This window comes from Rattus norvegicus, chromosome 5 (assembly GCF_036323735.1).
Source record: "Rattus norvegicus strain BN/NHsdMcwi chromosome 5, GRCr8, whole genome shotgun sequence".
Taxonomy (NCBI): Eukaryota; Metazoa; Chordata; class Mammalia; order Rodentia; family Muridae; genus Rattus; species Rattus norvegicus.
Window position 1 is genome coordinate 93,152,586 of NC_086023.1, and position 20,734 is coordinate 93,173,319.

General features: G+C 38.0%; 1 protein-coding gene across 11 annotated transcripts in view; it reads left to right on the plus strand.

Annotated features, from left to right (window-relative positions):
• Nucleotides 1-20,734, plus strand: part of Kdm4c (lysine demethylase 4C) — a 206,637-nt gene that overhangs the window by 6,182 nt on the left and 179,721 nt on the right. For 7 of the 11 annotated variants that reach the window (XR_010066353.1, XM_063287361.1, XM_063287364.1 and 4 more), the window contains exons 2-3: nucleotides 7,400-7,560; nucleotides 15,381-15,556. Coding sequence is in view for 8 of the 11 variants with exons in the window: in XM_063287361.1 (XP_063143431.1) it covers nucleotides 7,417-7,560; nucleotides 15,381-15,556 (320 nt within the window). In the remaining 3 variants the exon portion in view is untranslated. Of the gene's footprint in view, nucleotides 1-7,399; nucleotides 7,561-12,421; nucleotides 12,579-14,438; nucleotides 14,624-15,380; nucleotides 15,557-20,734 lie in introns of those variants that run through there. The other 4 variants (XM_039109498.2, XM_039109497.2, XM_039109499.2 and 1 more) reach the window with 4 other exon arrangements.

Genomic DNA, 20,734 nt, shown 5'->3' on the forward strand with positions numbered 1-20,734 from the left:
GTTTTTCCTGCCTCAGTCTCCCTAGTGCAGGAATATTGGCATGCCTCACCATACTTGGACCCCTCCCTTTCCCTTATTTTCAGGCAGGGTTTTGCCCTACAGCTCCAGCTGTGCTTCCTGCCTCAGCCTCACAAGTGTGAGGATTTTGGGTATTGGAATTACTTACTGCTAATGCCTAGAGCTACCCCCTCCTTCCCCATGCCACCACCCCCATTTCTGTGTTTGAACTTCTTCCAAGTGTATGCAAGGCAAGTATTACTATTGTAAAGTTGAGCTACACATCTCCAGCCTCAGTTCAGTAGTCTTGACTTTGTTCCTTTTTCATTTCTTTCATGATTTTTTTTCAGAATATAATAAATACTATTGGCGCTCACTGCGCATGCCCTATGTATACACACTTCTATTTTGTCTGGATAAATTTTGTTTGGATAAATTGCTTCTTTGGTGCTTTCCCTCTTTCATCTCCCTTCCCTCTCACCCTCCCTTCCTCCTTGTCTTCTCCCCTCTTCACAGCAACAAGAAATCAAAATGTGAGCAAGATTATTTTTTTTTTTTTCCTTCAGTTTCCCCAGAAGAGGTATTCTTAAGGAGCTCTTATCTCTTTGAATGGTGTGGAAAAAATGACTGAGTTCAGGAACTGGATATGTTAAGAGGTAGAAGTCCAAAATTACTTCCTGGCATACTTAGATAAACCCCAAACTTCTCTTTCTACTATTTTTTCTCTTACCCTTTTCAGTCTTATTTTCAGTCATATCTTCCTCCTTACCACCTCTGGAAGAACAGAGCCTAAGAGATTTCTCTCCTTTAGGCATCTCCTGGATTTTATTTCTCTGAGCCACCTTCCATTGCCTGTTTTGAAACGGGAACCCTCTCTGTTGGCTTTGCATTGTCTTAGTAGTTAACCTTTGTGAATCAGCACCCGTGAAAAACAGCTTTGTCTACCGAGGCCCATTGACTGATTAGAATTTCAATACTGTGGAGAGGTTGGAATGTTGCCGGCCCAGAAGGTAGTTACCTTATCTTGGGCTAGTTTTTCTCTTCTGCACCCAGTAATTCATTTCTCCAGGTAGTCTTGTGATTAATAGGTAAAATCTTTTTGGAATCTATTAACTTAGTAGACCACCAGCTTCCACCAACCAAATGCCATCAGAGACCGTTTTAGGGCCTATATAAAAGTTTTCTCCATCTTGCTGAAACTGTCCCTCTGATATTCACTGTATTTTAAACTTGCCTTGGTTTATAATTATCTTTGTTCTTTATAGTTCTGAAACTAGAACTCATGAAACTGCTTCCATGTTGGAACATGGAGTTTGAGGTAATCTAAATCTATATTCCCTGTGCCACAGTCATTTTAAAATGCTCTATAATAAACTTATTATTTCCTTTAAGATGAAAGCTGCATTATTTTTTGTTTAATTTTTTTTGTGTTGACACAGTTTACTTATGGTTTTGTCCTTTGAATATCTATGGAACTAAAGTTAGGAATTCAGTCACTGTTGAATTGCTAGCTGCATTTCTCATTTCCTCAGTGGCTGCTTCCTCTGCTCACACCAATATCAAGGTGACTGTTGTAGTTTGGTCAGAAGAAAAGGAATGTTTCTTTTCATATAGCTGGCTTTTCATATAGCTGGTGTGTTTCGTACAGATAGTTGATAGTTTGTAGTTTTCTTAGTTTCCTGCTGTTATTTTTTGCTAATGAAGCAGATTAGGTTTGTTTATTGTTATTTTGCTTTTTGTTTTTGAGGTAGGACTCTAGCTGCCTCGCCCAGAGTAGACCATGCTGGCTTCTGACTTGTGAAAATTCTCTTGCCTCTTCCTCTTAAGTACCAAGATTATAGGTGTGCTTTATCATGCTTGGCTAATCTGTTTTCTGAATAACTTTTCTTTTGTTTAGGACAAGGGTATTCCTTTTTCCAAATGTGACATCCTATTCTAACGGCGTTTGTGCTTTTTAATATTTTATGATTATTTTATGTGCAATAGTGTACACATATGTATGTATGTATATATAGTCTGTATATTATGTTAATCACCATGTGGATTCTGGGAACTGAACCAGGGTCCTATGTAAGAACAACAAATGCTCTTAACTTCTGTTCTTTCTAGCCCCTTGATACTCTTTTCTTTCTTTTTCCTTTTCTTACCCTCCTTCCTTCCCTCCCTCACTTTTTTTCCTTCCTTCCTTCCTTCCTTCCTTCCTTCCTTCCTTCCTTCCTTCCTTCCTTCTTTCAAAACAGGGTTTCTTCAATGTCCAGGAACTTGATCTATACACCAGGCTGTTCTCAAACTTACAGAAATTCACCTGCCTCCCAAGGGCTGGGATTAAAGAAGTGCATACCTGGTCAATACTTTATTATTAGTACATATATTATTGTAATAATTATTGTATATAATATTATTATATTATTATTATGTGAGGAAGATTATATGCCAATCTGTCTTTCTTTTCAGCGCTTGATAATGGCTAATGGGAAGTGCCAGCATTGGGAAAAACAGCTTGCTGTGTATAGTATGGGTGTAGACAAAAAGACAGAGCACAAGGTGGTTCATTGAGTTCTATATTGACAGAAAGTTGGGAACTCAAAGGTAGGGAGTGTGCAGAGGCTGCTCCAAGGGAAGGAATATGTGAAGTCACAAAGAGCTTTATTTGTTGAGAAATTTGGTTTAAGTACTGTTGGAGGGTAAATTATAGTTGGCTTTCTATATTTGAGTTTTTTTTTTTTTAATTGATGAATTGAAACAACCAAGGGCTTACAAAAAAATTGCATTTGATTAAGGATGTAGCTTAGCCGATAAGAGTAGTTGCCTAGAGGCTTTGCCTACTAGTACCAGGAACCTCCCATGTAGGAGGTTTAGGCATATGGATCAGAAGTTCGAGTTCATCCTCAACTACGTAACAAGTTCAAGACCAGTTATGACTACATCAGAAGTCTCCCCCCCCCCCCAAAAAAAAAGGAAAAGGAAAAGAAAAATTGGAATGTAAAAAATAAAAAAAGAAAAAGAAAAATCATATCGTTACATTTTATTCTTGCCTTTATATCAACTTGACATAAGCTAAAGTCATTTGAGAGGAGGGAACCTCAATTAAGAAAAAGCCTCCATGGCTGTTACCAAGCCTCTAGGACTTTTTCTTTTCTTCTTTTTTTTATTAACTTGAGTATTTCTTATATACATTTCGAGTGTTATTCCCTTTCCCAGTTTCCGGGCAAACATCCCCCTAATCCCTCCCCCCCCCTTTATGGGTGTTCCCCTTCCCATCCTCCCCCCATTGCCGCCCTCCCCCCTGGGGGTTCACTGGGGGTTCAGTCTTAGCAGGACCCAGGGCTTCTCCTTCCACTGGTGCTCTTACTAGGATATTTATTGCTACCAATGAGGTCAGAGTCCAGGGTCAGTCCATGTATAGTCTTTAGGTAGTGGCTTAGTCCCTGGAAGCTCTGGTTGCTTGGCATTGTTGTACATATGGGGTCTCGAGCTCCTTCAAGCTCTTCCAGTTCTTTCTCTGATTCCTTCAACGGGGGTCCTGTTCTCAGTTCAGTGGTTTGCTGCTGGCATTCGCCTCTGTATTTGCTGTATTCTGGCTGTGTCTCTCAGGAGCGATCTACATCCGGCTCCTGTTGGTCTGCACTTCTTTGCTTCATCCATCTTGTCTAATTGAATGGCTGTATATGTATGGGCCACATGTGGGGCAGGCTCTGAATGGGTGTTCCTTCTGTGTCTGTTTTAATCTTTGCCTCTCTATTCCCTGCCAAGGGTATTCTTCTTCCCTTTTAAAGAAGGAGTGAAGCATTCACATTTTGATCATCTGTCTTGAGTTTCATTTGTTCTAGGCATCTAGGGTAATTCAAGCATTTGGGCTAATAGCCACTTATCAATGAGTGCATACCATGTGTGTTTTTCTTTGATTGGGTTACCTCACTCAGGATGATATTTTCCAGTTCCAACCATTTGCCTACGAATTTCATAAAGTCATTGTTTTTGATAGCTGAGTAATATTCCATTGTGTAGATGTACCACATTTTCTGCATCCATTCCTCTGTTGAAGGGCATCTGGGTTCTTTCCAGCTTCTGGCTATTATAAATAAGGCTGCGATGAACATAGTGGAGCACGTGTCTTTTTTATATGTTGGGGCATCTTGTGGGTATAGCTGGGTCCTCAGGTAGTTCAATGTCCAATTTTCTGAGGAACCTCCAGACTGATTTCCAGAATGGTTGTACCATAGGGCTTTTTCTTAATTAATGATTTATGGTGGATGGCCCAGCCCATTGTGGATGTTGCCATCCCTGAGCTGGTTGTCCTGGGTTTTCTAAAAAAAAAAACTAGGCTGAATAAGCCATGATGAATAAGCCAGTCAGCAGCACTCTCCTATGGTTTCTGCATCTGTTCCTGCCTCAGGTTCCTGCCATATTTGAGTTTGTATCCTGACTTCTTCCATTATGAGTTATGACATAGAAGTGTTAGCCAAATAAACCCTTTCCTCCCTGTGTTGCTTTGTTGCTATAATAAAATAGCAATAGTAATCCTGAGTAAGACATTCCCTAAACAATATAACATCAATTATTGGCTTAGTCTGTACATTGTATTAGATGGTATAAGTAATCTATATTTAAAGAATAGAGGAAGATGTGTAGGTTATGTGCAAAGAGTAAGCCAGGTTATATGAAGGATTTGATTATCTTTGAATTAAGATATCCCGGGGGCGGAGGGTCTGATATTCTATGGGTGTCTGAGCTGTTAGTGATTGTTTTGGGAGGACCAGATTTGATATAGAATGAGAGTCTTTAAAAATTTAATTATTTTTTATTGTACATATATTATGTATATATTTGTATGTGGCTTTTGTAGGAGTTTGTGTTGCTGTGCAAAGAAAGGGATGGGGCAGGAGGATATCATGTGTGTGCACCATGTTCTATCTTCCTCCCTTTTTTGATCCTGGAGCTAGGCTGGAGGCCAGCAAATCCCAGTGATTCTTCTGTCTCTGCCTCCTCCTACGGTATTAGGGTTACAAAATGTAACCATGCTTGGCTGGGCTTTTTACATGGATGTTGGAGTTTAAATTTCAGCTTACACAGCTCTTATCAGCTGAGTGAGCTCCTCTGATACCGATGTTCTGGTATTGTTTTCTTTCCTCAGTAGATTAGCTTGGAATCTGGTGGTTTTGTCTTGTGATTAGTTTTTATTTTTTTATTTTTCATTTTTTCCCCATCTTTATTAACTTGGGTATTTCTTATTTACATTTCAAATGTTATTCCCTTTCCTGGTTTCCAGGCCAACATCCCCCTAACCCCTCCACCTCCCCTCCTATATGGGCTTCCCCTCCCCATCCTCCCCCCATTACTGCCCTCCCCCCAAGAATCCCATTCACGGGGAGGGGGGGGGTTCAGTCTTGGCAGGACCCAGGGCTTCCCCTTCCACTGGTGCTCTTACTAGGCTATTCATTCCTACCTATGAGGTTGGAGCCCAGGCTCAGTCCATGTATAGTCTTTGGGTAGTGGCTTAGTCCCTGGAAGCTCTGGTTTGTTGGCATTGTTGTTCATATGGGGTCTCGAGCCCCGTCAGCTCTTCCAGTCCTTTCTATTGGATGCCCAGAACTTGGTAGACAGACCCTGCTGCTGAAGGCACCACACAAGTTGGTTCCAGGAAATGGAGAAATCAAGTTGGTACTGACCAGGAAGGTTCCCTGCTGCTGGATAGCTTTCTTTCTTTTTTTTTTTTTTAAATTTAGAGAATACTTTATTAGTTTTTGTAATCAAACCCACGTAGATAAGACCTTACATATTTAATACAGTGCGTTACCCCTGTACAAATGGAAAAAACTTAAGTTCAACATTTCTAGACCAATATGGCTGTTAATTTCTGTACAGTGCCAACTCAACACAGTAAACGGGGATACTTTTTTCCAAAGTTGACAGCACAGCTAAAGTTTCAAAAAATTCAAATTATATATCTGTATATATATATTTATATTTATATAAAAAGACCAATAATAGCAATGTGTTATGCATCAACAGCAGCAACAGCTTTTCCAGGTTCTGCAGTCATCTGAACAAAACTGTAGAGACATCCAGCACACTCCTTTAAAAAAAAAAAAAAAGTAAAAAAACAAAACCCGAGAAAACAGCACAGTTCTGTTACTCTTGTGGTACCTAGCACCATTTTTTTTTTTTTTTTTTTAATTAGCTTCTCAATCATCATCTGGAAAGAAAACATTCTGAGCAACATCATTAAAAACAGCTCTGATAAAGCACGGTCACTACTACGTATCATAAAGCAGGTACAAGCTATTTTACATCCACAGAGGTATGATACAGTACTGTCCTACATCTATAATACTAGAGGATACAATTTAAAAGTTTTTAAATTACTTTAGAAAAACATCTTATAAAGAACTGGAAGCACACTGCAGTTTTGTGCTAGGGTTATTGAACATCTTTCATGCAGCATATATGCTAGGCCTATATATATGTGCATACATGAGATAGTGGACTAGTACATCTGTGTTTTTTTTTTTTTTTTTTTTTTTTTTGTTTTTTGAGGCTCCTGGGAAGAGGGATTTAGATGCTTATTTTACATAACAAAGCACACCTGGCCTCCCTGTTATATCCTGCCCCCAATCCTGAACTTTCTTTCTTTCTTTTTTTTTTTTTTAAAGATTTATTTATTTATTGTATATAAGTACACTGTAGCTGTCTTCAGACACACCGGAAGAGGGCATCAGATCTCATTACAGATGGTTGTGAGCCACCATGTGGTTGCTGGGAATTGAACTCAGGACCTCTGGAAGAGCAGTCAGTGCTCTTAACCATTGAGCCATCTCTCCAGCCCAATCCTGAACTTTCTAACCCAGGAGCTAGGCTGCTCTTCTCCTCTAGAGGTATTTCTTGGTCAGCCCCTCCCCCTCCTTTTGTGCACGTGTGTGTATGTGTGTGTGTGTGCACCTATTCCTCTCTTCTCTGCTCTCTGTGCAGGTGTTCTCTCTCCCTACCTCCCTCTCCCTGGGACCAGTGAACTTGGCCTGAGAACAACTTCCCAATAAACCTGCCTTTAATATAATCCAATTGGGCTTGAATTGTCTCATTTCCACCAGTGGAAAAATAACCTATCACTGTGGTAGACTGTACTTCTAGAAAATTCATTTTTCCTTGGAAAGGTTTCATGTAGGTCAGTTTTACAGTCAGGTCAGTGATTGATTCTGTATCCAGAATAGGAGCCAATTAGGAAGCCCTCAGAGGCCTCTTTTTCCAGGAGTCTAGGAAAAAATGAGAACGTCTCAGAGAGGTGAGAAGTGGTCATTAAATAAAAAGAGTTTCTTTGGTAGACACATGCATGCTCTTTTGGTGAAAGCCACTGCCTAGACACAACTCCAGTAATACATTGTTGATGGTCACTGTTTCTTTGCAGAGACATCTGTAGCCATCATGGAGGTGGTGGAGGTGGAGAGTCCCCTAAATCCCAGCTGTAAGATAATGACATTCAGACCTTCAATGGAGGAGTTTCGGGAGTTCAACAAATATCTCGCATACATGGAATCTAAAGGAGCCCATCGAGCAGGTCTTGCCAAGGTGATTATATTCAAACTTGTCCTAAAGAACTATCATTTGACTTTGAAATTACATTGTTAGTTTTTGGTTCTTTCAATGTGATGTATCTACTATTGTTTATCCTCTTGGAACACTTAATTTTCTCAAACAATATCTTTCTTTTGTTTGGATTATTTATACTAGGCTATGTTCTATAATTAACCCCCCCTCTTCCTTCCTTCCTTCCTTTCTTTCTTTCTTTCTTTCTTTCTTTCTTTCTTTCTTTCTTTCTTTCTTTCTTTCTATAAATAAATAAATAAATAAATAAATAAATAAATAAAGGCTTCCAGAGGAGGGAGAGGATCAGTTTTCATCCATTTCTCATAGGAAACATCTATTAGCTTGAAGTTTAGTGTGATTTGCTTTGTATTCTTTTCCTCAGTATTCCTTTCTTCTAGTCTTTTTTCCTTCCTTCCTTCCTTCTTTCCTTCCTTCCTTCCTTCCTTCCTTCCTTCCTTCCTTCCTTCCTTTTTTGTTTTTGAGATAGGTTCTTTTCAGTGTCTTGAATCATGGCCATTTTCTCTCTTGAGCCTCCTGAATGCTGTGATTATAGGCCTTAGCAACTATGCCTGTCTCACTTTAAAACAACAATTTGTGGAAGTATAACTTATATAAGATACAATACCCTCATCTACAGTTTGTAATTCAGTGGTGTTTGTTTGTTGGTTTATTTAAATAGTTTTATAGCTGTTACCACTATCATATTCTGTGTGGTTATCACATACCAAAAAACTATATATTTTAAATCGCCATTTCCAATTTTCCGGTGTCATTGTTGTCCTAGGCAACCACAGTCTGTATTCTCTATCAATTTGCCTTTTTACTTATTTTTGAAAACAAATTTTTTATATTATTATTTGTGTGTGGTACCTGTGTATGACATGTAGAGATGTATATATTGCCACGACCCATCTGTTGAGGCCAGAGGACAACGTTAGAGTTGGTTCTTTGCTTTTACCCAACCAAACAAACAAACAAAAAAATGGAGTGAAAGAATTCAGATTGGAGAGACATGGCTCAGTAGGTAAAATATTTGCTATCAAACTTGTAAGGACCTAAATTCAGTCTCCAGAAAGCACATAAAAACTATGTAGCCCCGCCCCTCCATTGGCAGTGGCAAATGAAGACGTATGGCCAGCCTGGCATAGAAGGTAGTAAAGAGACTGTCTTAGGGTTTTATTGATGTGAACAGACACCATGACCACAACAAATCTTATAAAAGAAAACATTTACCTGGGGCTGGTTTACAGTTTCTGAGGTTTAGTTCATTTTCATGGCAAGAAGCATGGTGAGCAGGCAGATATGGTGCTGGAGAAGCAGGTGAGAGTTCTACATATTCTTCAACAGGAAGCAGTCAGAGAACTGTAAAATAGTAGGAGGTAGGAATTAAGGAAAACATCCTCTCTGCTCCTCCACTCATGGAAGTGGAGTGTATGTGTGCGTGCGTGCGTGCGTGCGTGCATGCGTGCATTCTCGTGTGGGTGCGCAAATGCATGCTTATAAAATCTATAAAAAGGCTTTGAATAATTTAGAACTAGTTTTACTGGCATTGTCATCCACCTAGTAGGACTACTCGGATTTGAATTTTGGTCCCCGTGATTCAGTAGCAAGTGCTCTTAGCTACTGAATTATTATTGCAGCTGACACTATTAATTTTTTTTTTAAATAAAGTTTTGTTGCTAAGGGCTGGGGTTATATCCCACTGAGGTAGTGCAGCAGAGAGTTTATTCTACCTACAATGAGAAACAAGGATGGTCTTAAAGTAGATGGATTAGTTTGACAAAACAATTTCTGGAAGGAATGATTTACTTTGACTGTTTTAGAATACAATCTATTAAGGTGGCAAGGACATGAGGGAGATGGTCATATTACAAATACTATGGAAGCTGGAATAGATGACTGCTGTTGTTCAACTTGTTTTCTACTTTTTAATATAATTCAGAATCTTAGTACACGTCTCTGTAATACAACCTAGGTCTGTCTCCTAGGTGACTTCTGTCAAGTTGACAATCACTATTAACTATTAAAATTGGGAAGGAAGATGTAGTAGCAGATGCTTCCTTGTCCTGTTCTTTTGCTATGTTGTGACATTGTTTGAAAACAAGTCTGTGCTGACTTCTATGTAAAAAATGAGTTTGATGTTAAGGGCAAGTGTCCACAGGAGGCGTTACCAGGGATAGTGTGCTGATGTAGTTAGTGAAGAGCTCTTGGTAGCTTCGAACACTTAAAAAGTGAAGTCATCTTTGAGTATGTTCATCTATTCTTCTTCTTACAGATATGAGATTATGTCTACTAAAAGGTAATGATAAATGATGTGTTTAAGGTCATAGGAGAGTTCAGTGAAGTACCAAAGACTAATTTCATTATAAAAATGCATGAGGTGGGCAGAGGCTGTTGCTACGCTGATACTTTCACTGGGAAAGGTTTTCCCCTAGATTTTCCATATCTATTGTGAAGGTCAAATGGTGTGGACAACAATTGTTAGCTGAATAGAGAACTTCAGAACTATAGGTTTGGAGTATAAGATGTCCTCATACATACTAGAGACTGTATGTAGCCTAGTTCTTTACTGTTGCTGGCATTTTGTATCCAGAGATCATTGCTTTTGTTAGGTGGCTTCGTCAGTAGTTGTCTTCTGACTTCCATATTTGTGCTGTGCTCCTCATGCCTACACATCGTTCTCCTCATACACAGAATAAGTAAATATAAAAGTTGTTTAGAATTTGCTCTGTTAGTTTTGGTCTGAGAGCTTTCAGATTATTATTTGAGGGAGAGATAAGGGACTCATTCTTCAGTTTAACAGAAGATGTTATTTTCTAGTCATTTGGCATAAATATGTAATAATATGTACTGTATTATCAAGAATTTGGGCTTTAATTGTTTAGAGAGAAGCTGGAGATCATTTTCTCCTTTCCAGATATCCAGCTATCGGTCTGTTTATTTATTTATTTTTCAGACAGAATTCTCATATATCCCAGAATAGCCTGGAAACCTGGTTGTTCAGTATCTGTCATTGAAAGCTGGAGGGATGGCACGTGTGTTACTACACTGTGTTCATTATTTGACCTTTTTATGAAAACCTTTTTTGTCCCCTTTTTTGTTTTTTGAAAACATCTTTTGTCCACTGAGATTAGTATACTGTCTAGTGGTAAGGTGACCTGTTTAGTAACTAGAAGAGGAAATAGCAGCTACTCATGAGGGAGCTGTAGTACACTGAGTAAACCTGTGATAGGGTGTAACAGAATACAATAAATGAGATTACAAGTACACCTGAATCCAGTATATCACACCCTCAACATAGCATAATAATGTTTTGTTACATTAGGATGTTACGTTAGGATGACAGGTGAACTGCTTGTTTCTAATCATAGTTTGCTATGTTCTCATTGTCACATAAATTATGTTTAACCTAGTCCGTTTACTCTGGAGGTTGAAGTGATTTAAGTGTATAGAACTCCAACAAACCAAATTACTTGGTTAAAAATCCAGACTATATAGATGTGGATGTTTTTCTTTTTGGAGGAATAAAGTTCCCCTGTGGTTAATGTATTATTGACAACATTTCATGGATTTGTCTTAACTTACAATAATTGTCTTAACTTACAGTAATCAATATTTAAGTACTTCAATAGTAGAGAGTTTGATTTCAGATTAGTCCAATTTTGTTTACTTCTCTCATTATATACATAAACATATACACATATATATGTGTTTCAGAAACAAAAGAGAGTGAAGACATATACCGGAGCCTGCAAGATGACGATAGCATTGTTCTTTTTTTTGCCAGTTTATAGATAGCATATGGCTTCAACATATCTAGTGGGCATGCATACTTTAGCTAGAAATGCCTGGGTTTGGGGAATACATAAAGTATGTATTCTATCTTGATATACTCAGGAAGGTAGTATATAGAGTTGATAAAAATATAGCAGAATAGGTTTCCTTTACTTTAACTCATTAAATATAAAGGTGTTACTATTAAATTGTTTGACCAAACACCTCGTACTTGGTTTCAAACTGTGTGAGGTAATTTGATATTTAAAGATTTAAAATGGAACTGTAGGATGACTTGTTAAAGCACTTGCTTTACCGGCTTCTGACTGTTGAGCCCTGGATCCTGGGGGTAGTGGAAAGAGAACCAATTCCTGAGAGTTGTCTTCTAATCTCCACTTGCATGCCACTTCCATCCCCCACGCACCTTGGGAAAAGAAAAAGAAATTTAAAATTAATTCAAAAGAAAATATTTGGTATAGACTTGGATCAATCTTCCTTCTTCCCTTCTCTCCCTCCCTCCTTCTTCCCTTCCTTCTCTTTGAGATGGGGGTCTTTCCGTGTATACTTGTCCGGCCTAGAATTCACTATATATACAGACTGGCCTCAAACTTAGAACTGATAGGCTTAACTTTGTGATCACTTTAGTTTTATTTTATGCTTTGTTCTCTATCATTAGAAAATTACTTAAAAATATCCCTGGTGGGCTGGAGAGGCTAGGTTTAGTGATTAAAACCACTTGCTGTTATTGCTGTGGCTTTAGTTCCAGCACCCAGATGGCAGTATACAGTCATTCATAACTCCAAGGACGCCAGACAACCATGTTGTGTAGGTAGGCAACACTTACCTATACAATAAAAATTAAAAAAAAAAGTTTTAAGAAAAAAATCAAATATTCTTGGGAAAAAGTAATATTATTTACTTCTTTTTGTTTTTAAAATTAAAAATGTGTGTGTGTGTGTGTGTGTGTGTGTGTGTGTGTGTGTGTGTGTGTGTGTGTGTGTATGATGTGAGTTTGGGTACATTCAGAGGTCAAACAACCTTTGGAAGTAATTTTTCTCTTTCCGCCAAGAATTCCAGGGATAAAACTCAGGTGGCGGCTTGAGTACATGTGTACCACTTGTGTGTAGGAGATCTCAGAGGTCAGAGGAGGACATTGAATCCCCTGGAATTGAGTTATAGGGAGCTGTGAATTGCCATTTGGGTGATGGGAGTTTCCTGTAAAACCAGTAAGTGCTCTTTTCCACTGAGATATTTCTTGAGCCACTAATTTTTTTGTTTTATTTTTGAGATAGGATCTCTTGTTTCAGGCTGGCCTTGACCTTGCTATGTCTGGATGGCGATATTACAGGCTTGTACTACCATGCCAAGCTTGTGTGGTTCTGGAGATAGCACTCCAGACTTTGTGCATGCTAGATATTTCTCCTTTCTATTTCCCTTCTCTCCTTTCCCTTTCCCTCTCTCTTCTCCTTGTCCCCCTTTCCCCTTCCCTTCCTTTTCACCTCCCCACCCCTTCCCTTTCTCTTCTTCCTCCTTCTTCTCCTCCTCCTCTTTTTTTCTGAGACAGGTTTCTCTCTGTAGCCTTGCCTGTCCTGGAACTAGCTCTGAAGACCAGGCTGGCCTCGAATTCAAGGAGATCTTCGGGCTTTTGCCTCCCGATTAAAGGAGTACAGCACCCCTGCCTGCTGCATGCTTGATATTTCTTACTCTTAAGAATTATTTTGACTTACCTTTGTGTGTTGATGTGAGTATATGCTATGTCTTTGCAGGTGTCTGCAGAGGGCAGAAGAGAGTGTCAGATCTTGTGGAGTCATAGGCATTTGTGAGCTTCCTGATGTGGGTGTTGGAAGTCCTTGGGAAGAGCAGCAAGTGCTCTCAGCTATTGAGTTGTGTCTTTTGCACTCACAGTTGATATTTCTAATAATTAAATACTCTGATTTCCTTTCAGTTACCAAGATTATAATATAGTGTCTTAACAAAAGATTTATTTTAAATTGTTTTCTGTGTGAGTACGTACATATGAGTGCAGGTACCTGTTGGATCCCCTGGAATTAGAGTACTGTTACCTGCTGAGCCTTCTCTCAAGTCTCCCACTTTTACACTCTTATACCTTTTAAAAAAGTAGTATTGATGTAGACTGAGGAGATGTTAAGTATACAGTCATGAGGTCCTGAGTTCAGATTTCTAATATGCATGTTAAAAAAAAGCCAGGTGTTAAAAAAAAAAAAACCTCATCGCTATACCCTAGTGCTGGGAAGGTGAAGAGAGGATTCTGGGCTTAATGAGAGACTTTGTTTCAAAATAAAAATGAAATAAAATAAAATAAAGTAAGGTGGATAGCAATAGAGGAAGACATTTGATATCAACCTCTGGCCTCCACATATATACATAAACACATGTATCCAAATACATATATACAAACACAAAAATGTGCAGACATGTTATATATACAAAATAAAGCCAAAACAAATATTTAGGGATGTATAGCCACATAAGTTGTTACCAATAAATGTGGTAGTTGTTGCCACTTGAACTCTTTGGAAAAGAGTGCGTGGGGGACTTCAGAGGGGTAATGATAGTCTGCTTCTTGGTCCTCTGTTTTGGTTTTTAATAATTCATTTTCTGTAAGAGTGCTATCTTTTAATCTTAATTTTTTTAAGGCTTATTTATTTTATTTATTTGAGTGTACTGTAACTGTGTTCAGACACACCAGAAGAAGGCATCGGGTCCCATTTCAGATGGTTGTGAGCCACCATATGGTTGCTTGGGAATTAAACCGGGGATCTCTGGAAGAGCAGTCAGTGTTCCTAACCACTGAGCCATCTCTCCAGCCCCTTCAATATTAAAATATTTTAAGAATTTTCTTAGGTATTCTGGTGCATGCATGCAGTCCCAATATTTAGGAGAAGTAGGAGGCATTCAGGGGCATTCATAGATATGAAAACAAATTCAAGAACAGTCTGAGTTGCTTAAGAATTTGTCTGAAAACACCAAGCACAAAACAAAACAAAAAGTACTGCGGGTGTTGGAAGAAGGATACCATGGAAATAGACAAAAGTTACAAATTAAACTTTTCCTCATCTTCACAGAAAGCTGGCTTTCAGACACATACTCGTTTGCTACCATGCTATTTGCCAATGAAGGAGAGTTAGAGGGACAAAGGAAGGCAAGGAAGGCAAGGAAGGTGAAAGCGACATCCCTGAGATGGCTGCTTCTTGTTATCGGAAGACATTATGGAAAATATTATGAGGAGAACCAATAGGAAGGCACATAGGTTGGTGTCTAACCAGAACCAATAGGAGAAAGGAGAAAACCTTGGGTCCCTGTAAAATACCCAAGCCAGCATCTGTTTAAATGGACTTCCAGGCTTAGGCCACTCCCATGCCGAATGTGTAAAGCTTTCACCTCAGTGTGTCTTGGTTTTTGGGGGCATTTAGTTCTTTGTCCATGTAAGGAGACAAACTCAGAAGTCTTCTAGATGTCCACAGCAACCTTATTATATACTATATTGTATATAACAGAAGTCTAAAGAGAAAATATTGACTGAACATTTACTGATCTGTACCACATTAAAAAAAAATGACACATAGATAAAATTCTGTAAAGATGAACTTCTTTGTGTTCCTTGAGGAAGAGTCCATCAACATTTCATCTTCTGTTGAGAGGTAACACAGTGGTTCATTGTTTGTTCTGATGTCATTGGTGTTTCATCTAACATTTATGCCTGTTTTATAAACACCTAATAAATATCTCAGCCTGTCTTATAGCTTTTTTATACTTAGTCATTTTGTATGCTTTAAAAACTTGTAAAAAAGTAAAAGCAATTGTTATGAGGGGCACTAAAAATGAGGCAATACAAATGTAGTTTTGAGTGTAGTGAATTTTGTTATTAGAATCATATATCCTTATTGTAAAGTATTAATGAGTTTTTACAGTACTTTTGTCACAGAGAAAATGTTATGTTCTTTTGAAAAATAATTTGTATAATTATTAATTTGGAGTTTCAGGTTAATATTTTGTTTTGTTTTTAGGTGATTCCTCCTAAGGAGTGGAAGCCAAGACAATGCTATGATGATATTGATAATTTGCTTATTCCAGCACCAATTCAGCAGATGGTCACAGGACAGTCGGGACTGTTTACTCAATACAACATCCAGAAAAAGCCCATGACTGTGAAGGAGTTCAGGCAGCTGGCTAACAGTAGCAAGTGAGTCAGTTGTGTTTATGTCTGTATTCCTTCCAAAGAGGTATGTGAGGCAAGAAGCCAAATAGACAGAGAAGCCTGAGAAGCCTGGGATGAAAAGCAGGAGCCTTCTTTTTCATCCCTTGTCTTCATCTCTGGTTTCTGTTCTTCAAATGATGGCTTATACTCGCTTAATTCTAAAGAAATTATTCTGCATTTTATAATCCCATTTGTAAAATCTAGAAATGGTTCTCTTTATTTTCTTTAGTTATCAGAGGTTTTTAGTTCTTTTTAGCTTTGCTAGGGAAAATTTTATTCATAATTTTAAGACTAAAATGAGCATGCACAATTTAAAAATAATATAGGAAAATATCTATTATATTAGTTATTACTATAAAAATTCTTAAAACTAAAAGCTAGCTCATAATTATAAAAGTCAGAAACCTAGGATTCATTTAGATAAGTAATTAAGCTTAGGATTTCTGCCACATTTACTGTTAAGGCTATGACCGGGAGGGTGGCTGACTGAGAACTTGGCTGGAAGATTTGTCCCAGGAGGGGTCCTTTTATGAGGCTAAAGTCCATGTTTCTTGTCCTTTAAGTGGAACTTTACAAATGTGTAGAAACATAGATATATTACTGTTTTCTTTATCCCACACCAGTCCTGCTATCTACTCACACATCTTTAAAAACACATTTGAGTAAATTGCAGATATTGGTCTGTTTTATCTGAAGTACTTCTACATGAATATGTAACTTTAGAGTTCAGGATTGGCTTTCTTTATTTCTTCCTTCCTTCCTTTCTTTTTCTTTCTCTCTCTCTCTCTTTCTTTCTCTCTCTCTTTCTTTTTCTTTCTTTCTTTCTTTCTTTCTTTCTTTCTTTCTTTCTTTCTTTCCTTTTTTAAATTAAATTTGTTCTTCGACAATTTCATACAGGTATTTAACATATTCTGGTACTACCCATTCTTATCTCCTTAACTCCTGTGTCAGCTCCCTCTCCTCCTAATAGGTCCCATTTCCATAGTCTTGCCCTCTTGTTTTTTGACCTACTGAGTTTAATACGGGGTGTATGAGTGATCACAAACTTACAAATATTGAATGGAGCCAGTTAGGTTCACCCGTGGGAATACAACTCTTTTTCCAAATTCATCACTAGCCAATAGAGTCCCCCTTCATTGACTTACAATTGATAGTGCAATATTGTGCAGACTCATAGTATACAGCCACTGCTTCTGAAAGTTCACAATTAACATGTCTGTGTCCTGTCTAGTAGATGGCATATCTTTGTTACTTTCTATCTTCCTGATCTTACATTCTTTCTGCTACCACTTTGGCGGTGTTCTCTGAATTCTCATATAGTAGCTGTTGGTTTCTTCTAGAGAAATTGAGTAGGTACATCATATACTGAATGGGGAGAAGAATGAAGTCTTTTGTTTTTGAGGCAAGGAGATAACCAGTCACTAAAAAGCTTAGGCTGACATTGAATTTGTAGTCCTTCTGTCTCTGTCTCCCTCGTTCTGGGTCTATAGGTGTCATCATACCCAGCAAAATTTTCATTCTTGAAGGGAAGACTGTTAAAGAATTTATGGTTATATTTTTAAACCTTAGTGTTTTTTTTTTATGTGGTATTTGATGCCCAAAATAAAAATATTAATGTTTGTCTAGCATACATGAGGCCCTGTGTTTAATCATCAGTACTCATAAACATGGTTTGATGATATATACACCTGATTCTACGTGTAGAGGCAAAAGGATCGTTTAAAGGTTAAAAGTCATCTGAAAATCCCCTTAAAACTGACTATGCTCCCTCTCCTGCTCTTTTCTCCTCTTCCTGTAAAAATCTCAGAAAAAAAGCTCAATCTCAGAATAATGAAATCTCCAAGTATTTTAAAAAACATGCCAAACCTAATAGACCAGTCAAAAACATTGTTTAAATTTCTTGTATAGTTATTATGAATGGAAGCAGATCTTTGGATGAATTTAGCTGATAAATCATAAAAGTAACTTGCGTGCGTGAGTGCATATTTTACATAGTATACAAATGACAAAGAGTCTTTCCTGTTATTTCTAGTGTGGTATAAAAATTAAAGTTTGAATTAAAAATATATATACAAGTAGACCCCATTCTTTTAGCTCTTACTGAGAATGGGATTTTAATTATAGATTGAACACCTCATCACTCAAACTATTAAGAAACTTTTTTATTAGCACAAGTGTGTGTGCATGTGTGTGTATGTGAGTAGGATGTGCTTGTGTGAGCATTCATGTTCCAAACAACTTTTGTGTGGTGGTCTTGGAGCAACTTTGTGGAGTTGGTTCCAGGAATGAATCTCAGGTCTTCAGGCTTCTGAGGCAACTGCTTTTATCCATTAAGGCATCTTGCTGACCACATAACTTTTCTAATAACTATTATTATTATTATTATTATTATTATTATTATTATTTTGCGCTGAGAATTGAACCCAGGACCTTTTGATTGCAAGCCAAGTTCTCTACTATTGAGCTAAATCTCCAAGCCCCCTAGAGTTCTTTTATAATTACAATGAAAGATAATACAAAAATGAAGAACCAATATTATTAAATCTGTTATAAAATATTTAGTCTTTTATTTATCTAATATTGTTAAAATATATTACTCTTAAGTTATTGATAAGTGAATTCACTGACACAGACATTTGCTGCTATGTTGATAGTTCAAGAGTAGTTTGTACTTAAGAGCAATCAAATTATGTATACTAAAACAAAATTAGTATTCTTAGTCCAGTGAGATGACTCAGCAGACAAAGGTTCTTTTCTGTCAAGATCAACTTTCTGAGTTCTGTGCTTGGGACTTATATTGAGGAATGAGAGAACCAACTCCCACAAATTGTCCTCTTACTTCCATGTGGCACATGTATGAGAACATGCACAATAAAAAAATGAATTTAAATAAAAATCTTTTTTGGTAAGCATAATATCTCTGTACACAGTGCTATGTGGCTTTTAATGAGTACAAAGCTTTTATGATATTTAACCAGTGAGGGAGAATTTTCATTTTGTAGATGTTGTTGAGATCGATTTTGAAGGAAGGTCAAACCTTTCAAACAGTTAAAAAAATAATACATGCAGGTGACATTGTCTGGTTTGTTTACCACTGCAGATAGTGTAACCTAAGATATGACAGGTACTTGTACTATATATATTGAATGGATAAATAGTGTTATGATATCAAAAATACATTTGAAGTTTTAGAAATTATTAGGTAAGTAATAAACATTTAGTTATTAAAACTATATATTTCTTGGTTTTCTATAGTGTTATGTATAGTAAAGCCTCTATGTCTCTCGTTAAGTGAAATGTATAGTAAGTCTTTTGTGACTGGCTTTGATTGAAATGTATCAGCAAAGCCTTTACTATGACTGGTTTAATCAGTAGAGGCTGAGAAATTGTTTTGAGTCTGATTGAATTTTGAAGAAATGTTGCCTTCTGGGATCTTCTGCACTTGTTGCTACATGAGAGCTTGCAGCTGCACCAACCTTGGTCCTAAGACACTCCTGGTAGATAAACTTTGGAGTTCTTATAACTTTAGTAGTTGAACTTTTTCAATCATCAATTACTTTTGCGTAATGATTGAATAGAGTAACTGGCTGGAGTGAGCTAGTTGGGGTCAGTCTTTTCCAGGAAGACTAAACTCCACTGCTTGTTTGAAAATGAAGGCTTAGCTTCTTGGTGAACTTCTCTTTCTTTTTTTTTTTTTTTTTTTCTTTTATTTTATTTCCCTTTTGTCTAATGATGTTGAATGTACTCATTGGCCATTGTGGTGTAATTACTTAGGAGTGTCTACACATATTTTGTACATTTTTTTTTTTCATTTTTTTTTTTTTATTAACTTGAGTATTTCTTATATACATTTCGAGTGTTATTCCCTTTCCCGGTTTCCGGGCAAACATCCCCCTCCCCCCTCCCCTTCCTTATGGGTGTTCCCCTCCCAACCCTCTCCCCATTGCCGCCCTCCCCACAACAGTCTAGTTCACTGGGGGTTCAGTCTTAGCAGGACCCAGGGCTTCCCATTCCACTGGTGCTCTTACTAGGATATTAATTGCTATCTATGAGGTCAGAGTCCAGGGTCAGTCCATGTATAGTCTTTAGGTAGTGGCTTAGTCCCTGGAAGCTCTGGTTGCTTGGCATTGTTGTACATATGGAGTCTCGAGCCCCTTCAAGCTCTTCCAGTTCTTTCTCTGATTCCTTCAACGGGGGTTCTATTCTCAGTTCAGTGGTTTGCTGCTGGCATTCGCCTCTGTATTTGCTGTATTCTGGCTGTGTCTCTCAGGAGCGATCTACATCCGGCTCCTGTCGGTCTGCACTTCTTTGCTTCATCCATCTTGTCTAATTGGGTGGCTGTATATGTATGGGCCACATGTGGGGCAGGCTCTGAATGGGTGTTCCTTCAGTCTCTGTTTTAATCTTTGCCTCTCCCTTCCCTGCCAAGGGTATTCTTTTTCCTCATTTAAAGAAGGAGTGAAGCATTCACATTTTGATCATCCGTCTTGAGTTTCGTTTGTTCTAGGGATCTAGGGTAATTCAAGCATTTGGGCTAATAGCCACTTATCAATGAGTGCATACCATGTATGTCTTTCTGTGATTGGGTTAGCTCACTCAGGATGATATTTTCCAGTTCCAACCATTTGCCTACGAATTTCATAAACTCGTTTTTGATAGCTGAGTAATATTCCATTGTGTAGATGTACCACATTTTCTGTATCCATTCCTCTGTTGAAGGGCATCTGGGTTCTTTCCATTTTCTGGCTATTATAAATAAGGCTGCGATGAACATAGTGGAGCACGTGTCTCTTTTATATGTTGAGGCATCTTTTGGGTATATGCCCAAGAGAGGTATAGCTGGATCCTCAGGCAGTTCAATGTCCAATTTTCTGAGGAACCTCCAGACTGATTTCCAGAATGGTTTTACCAGTCTGCAATCCCACCAACAATGGAGGAGTGTTCCTCTTTCTCCACATCCTCGCCAGCATCTGCTGTCACCTGAGTTTTTGATCTTAGCCAATCGCACTGGTGTGAGGTGAAATCTCAGGGTTGTTTTGATTTGCATTTCCCTTATGACTAAAGATGTTGAACATTTCTTTAGGTGTTTCTCAGCCATTCTGCATTCCTCAGCTGTGAATTCTTTGTTTAGCTCTGAACCCCATTTTTTAATAGGGTTATTTG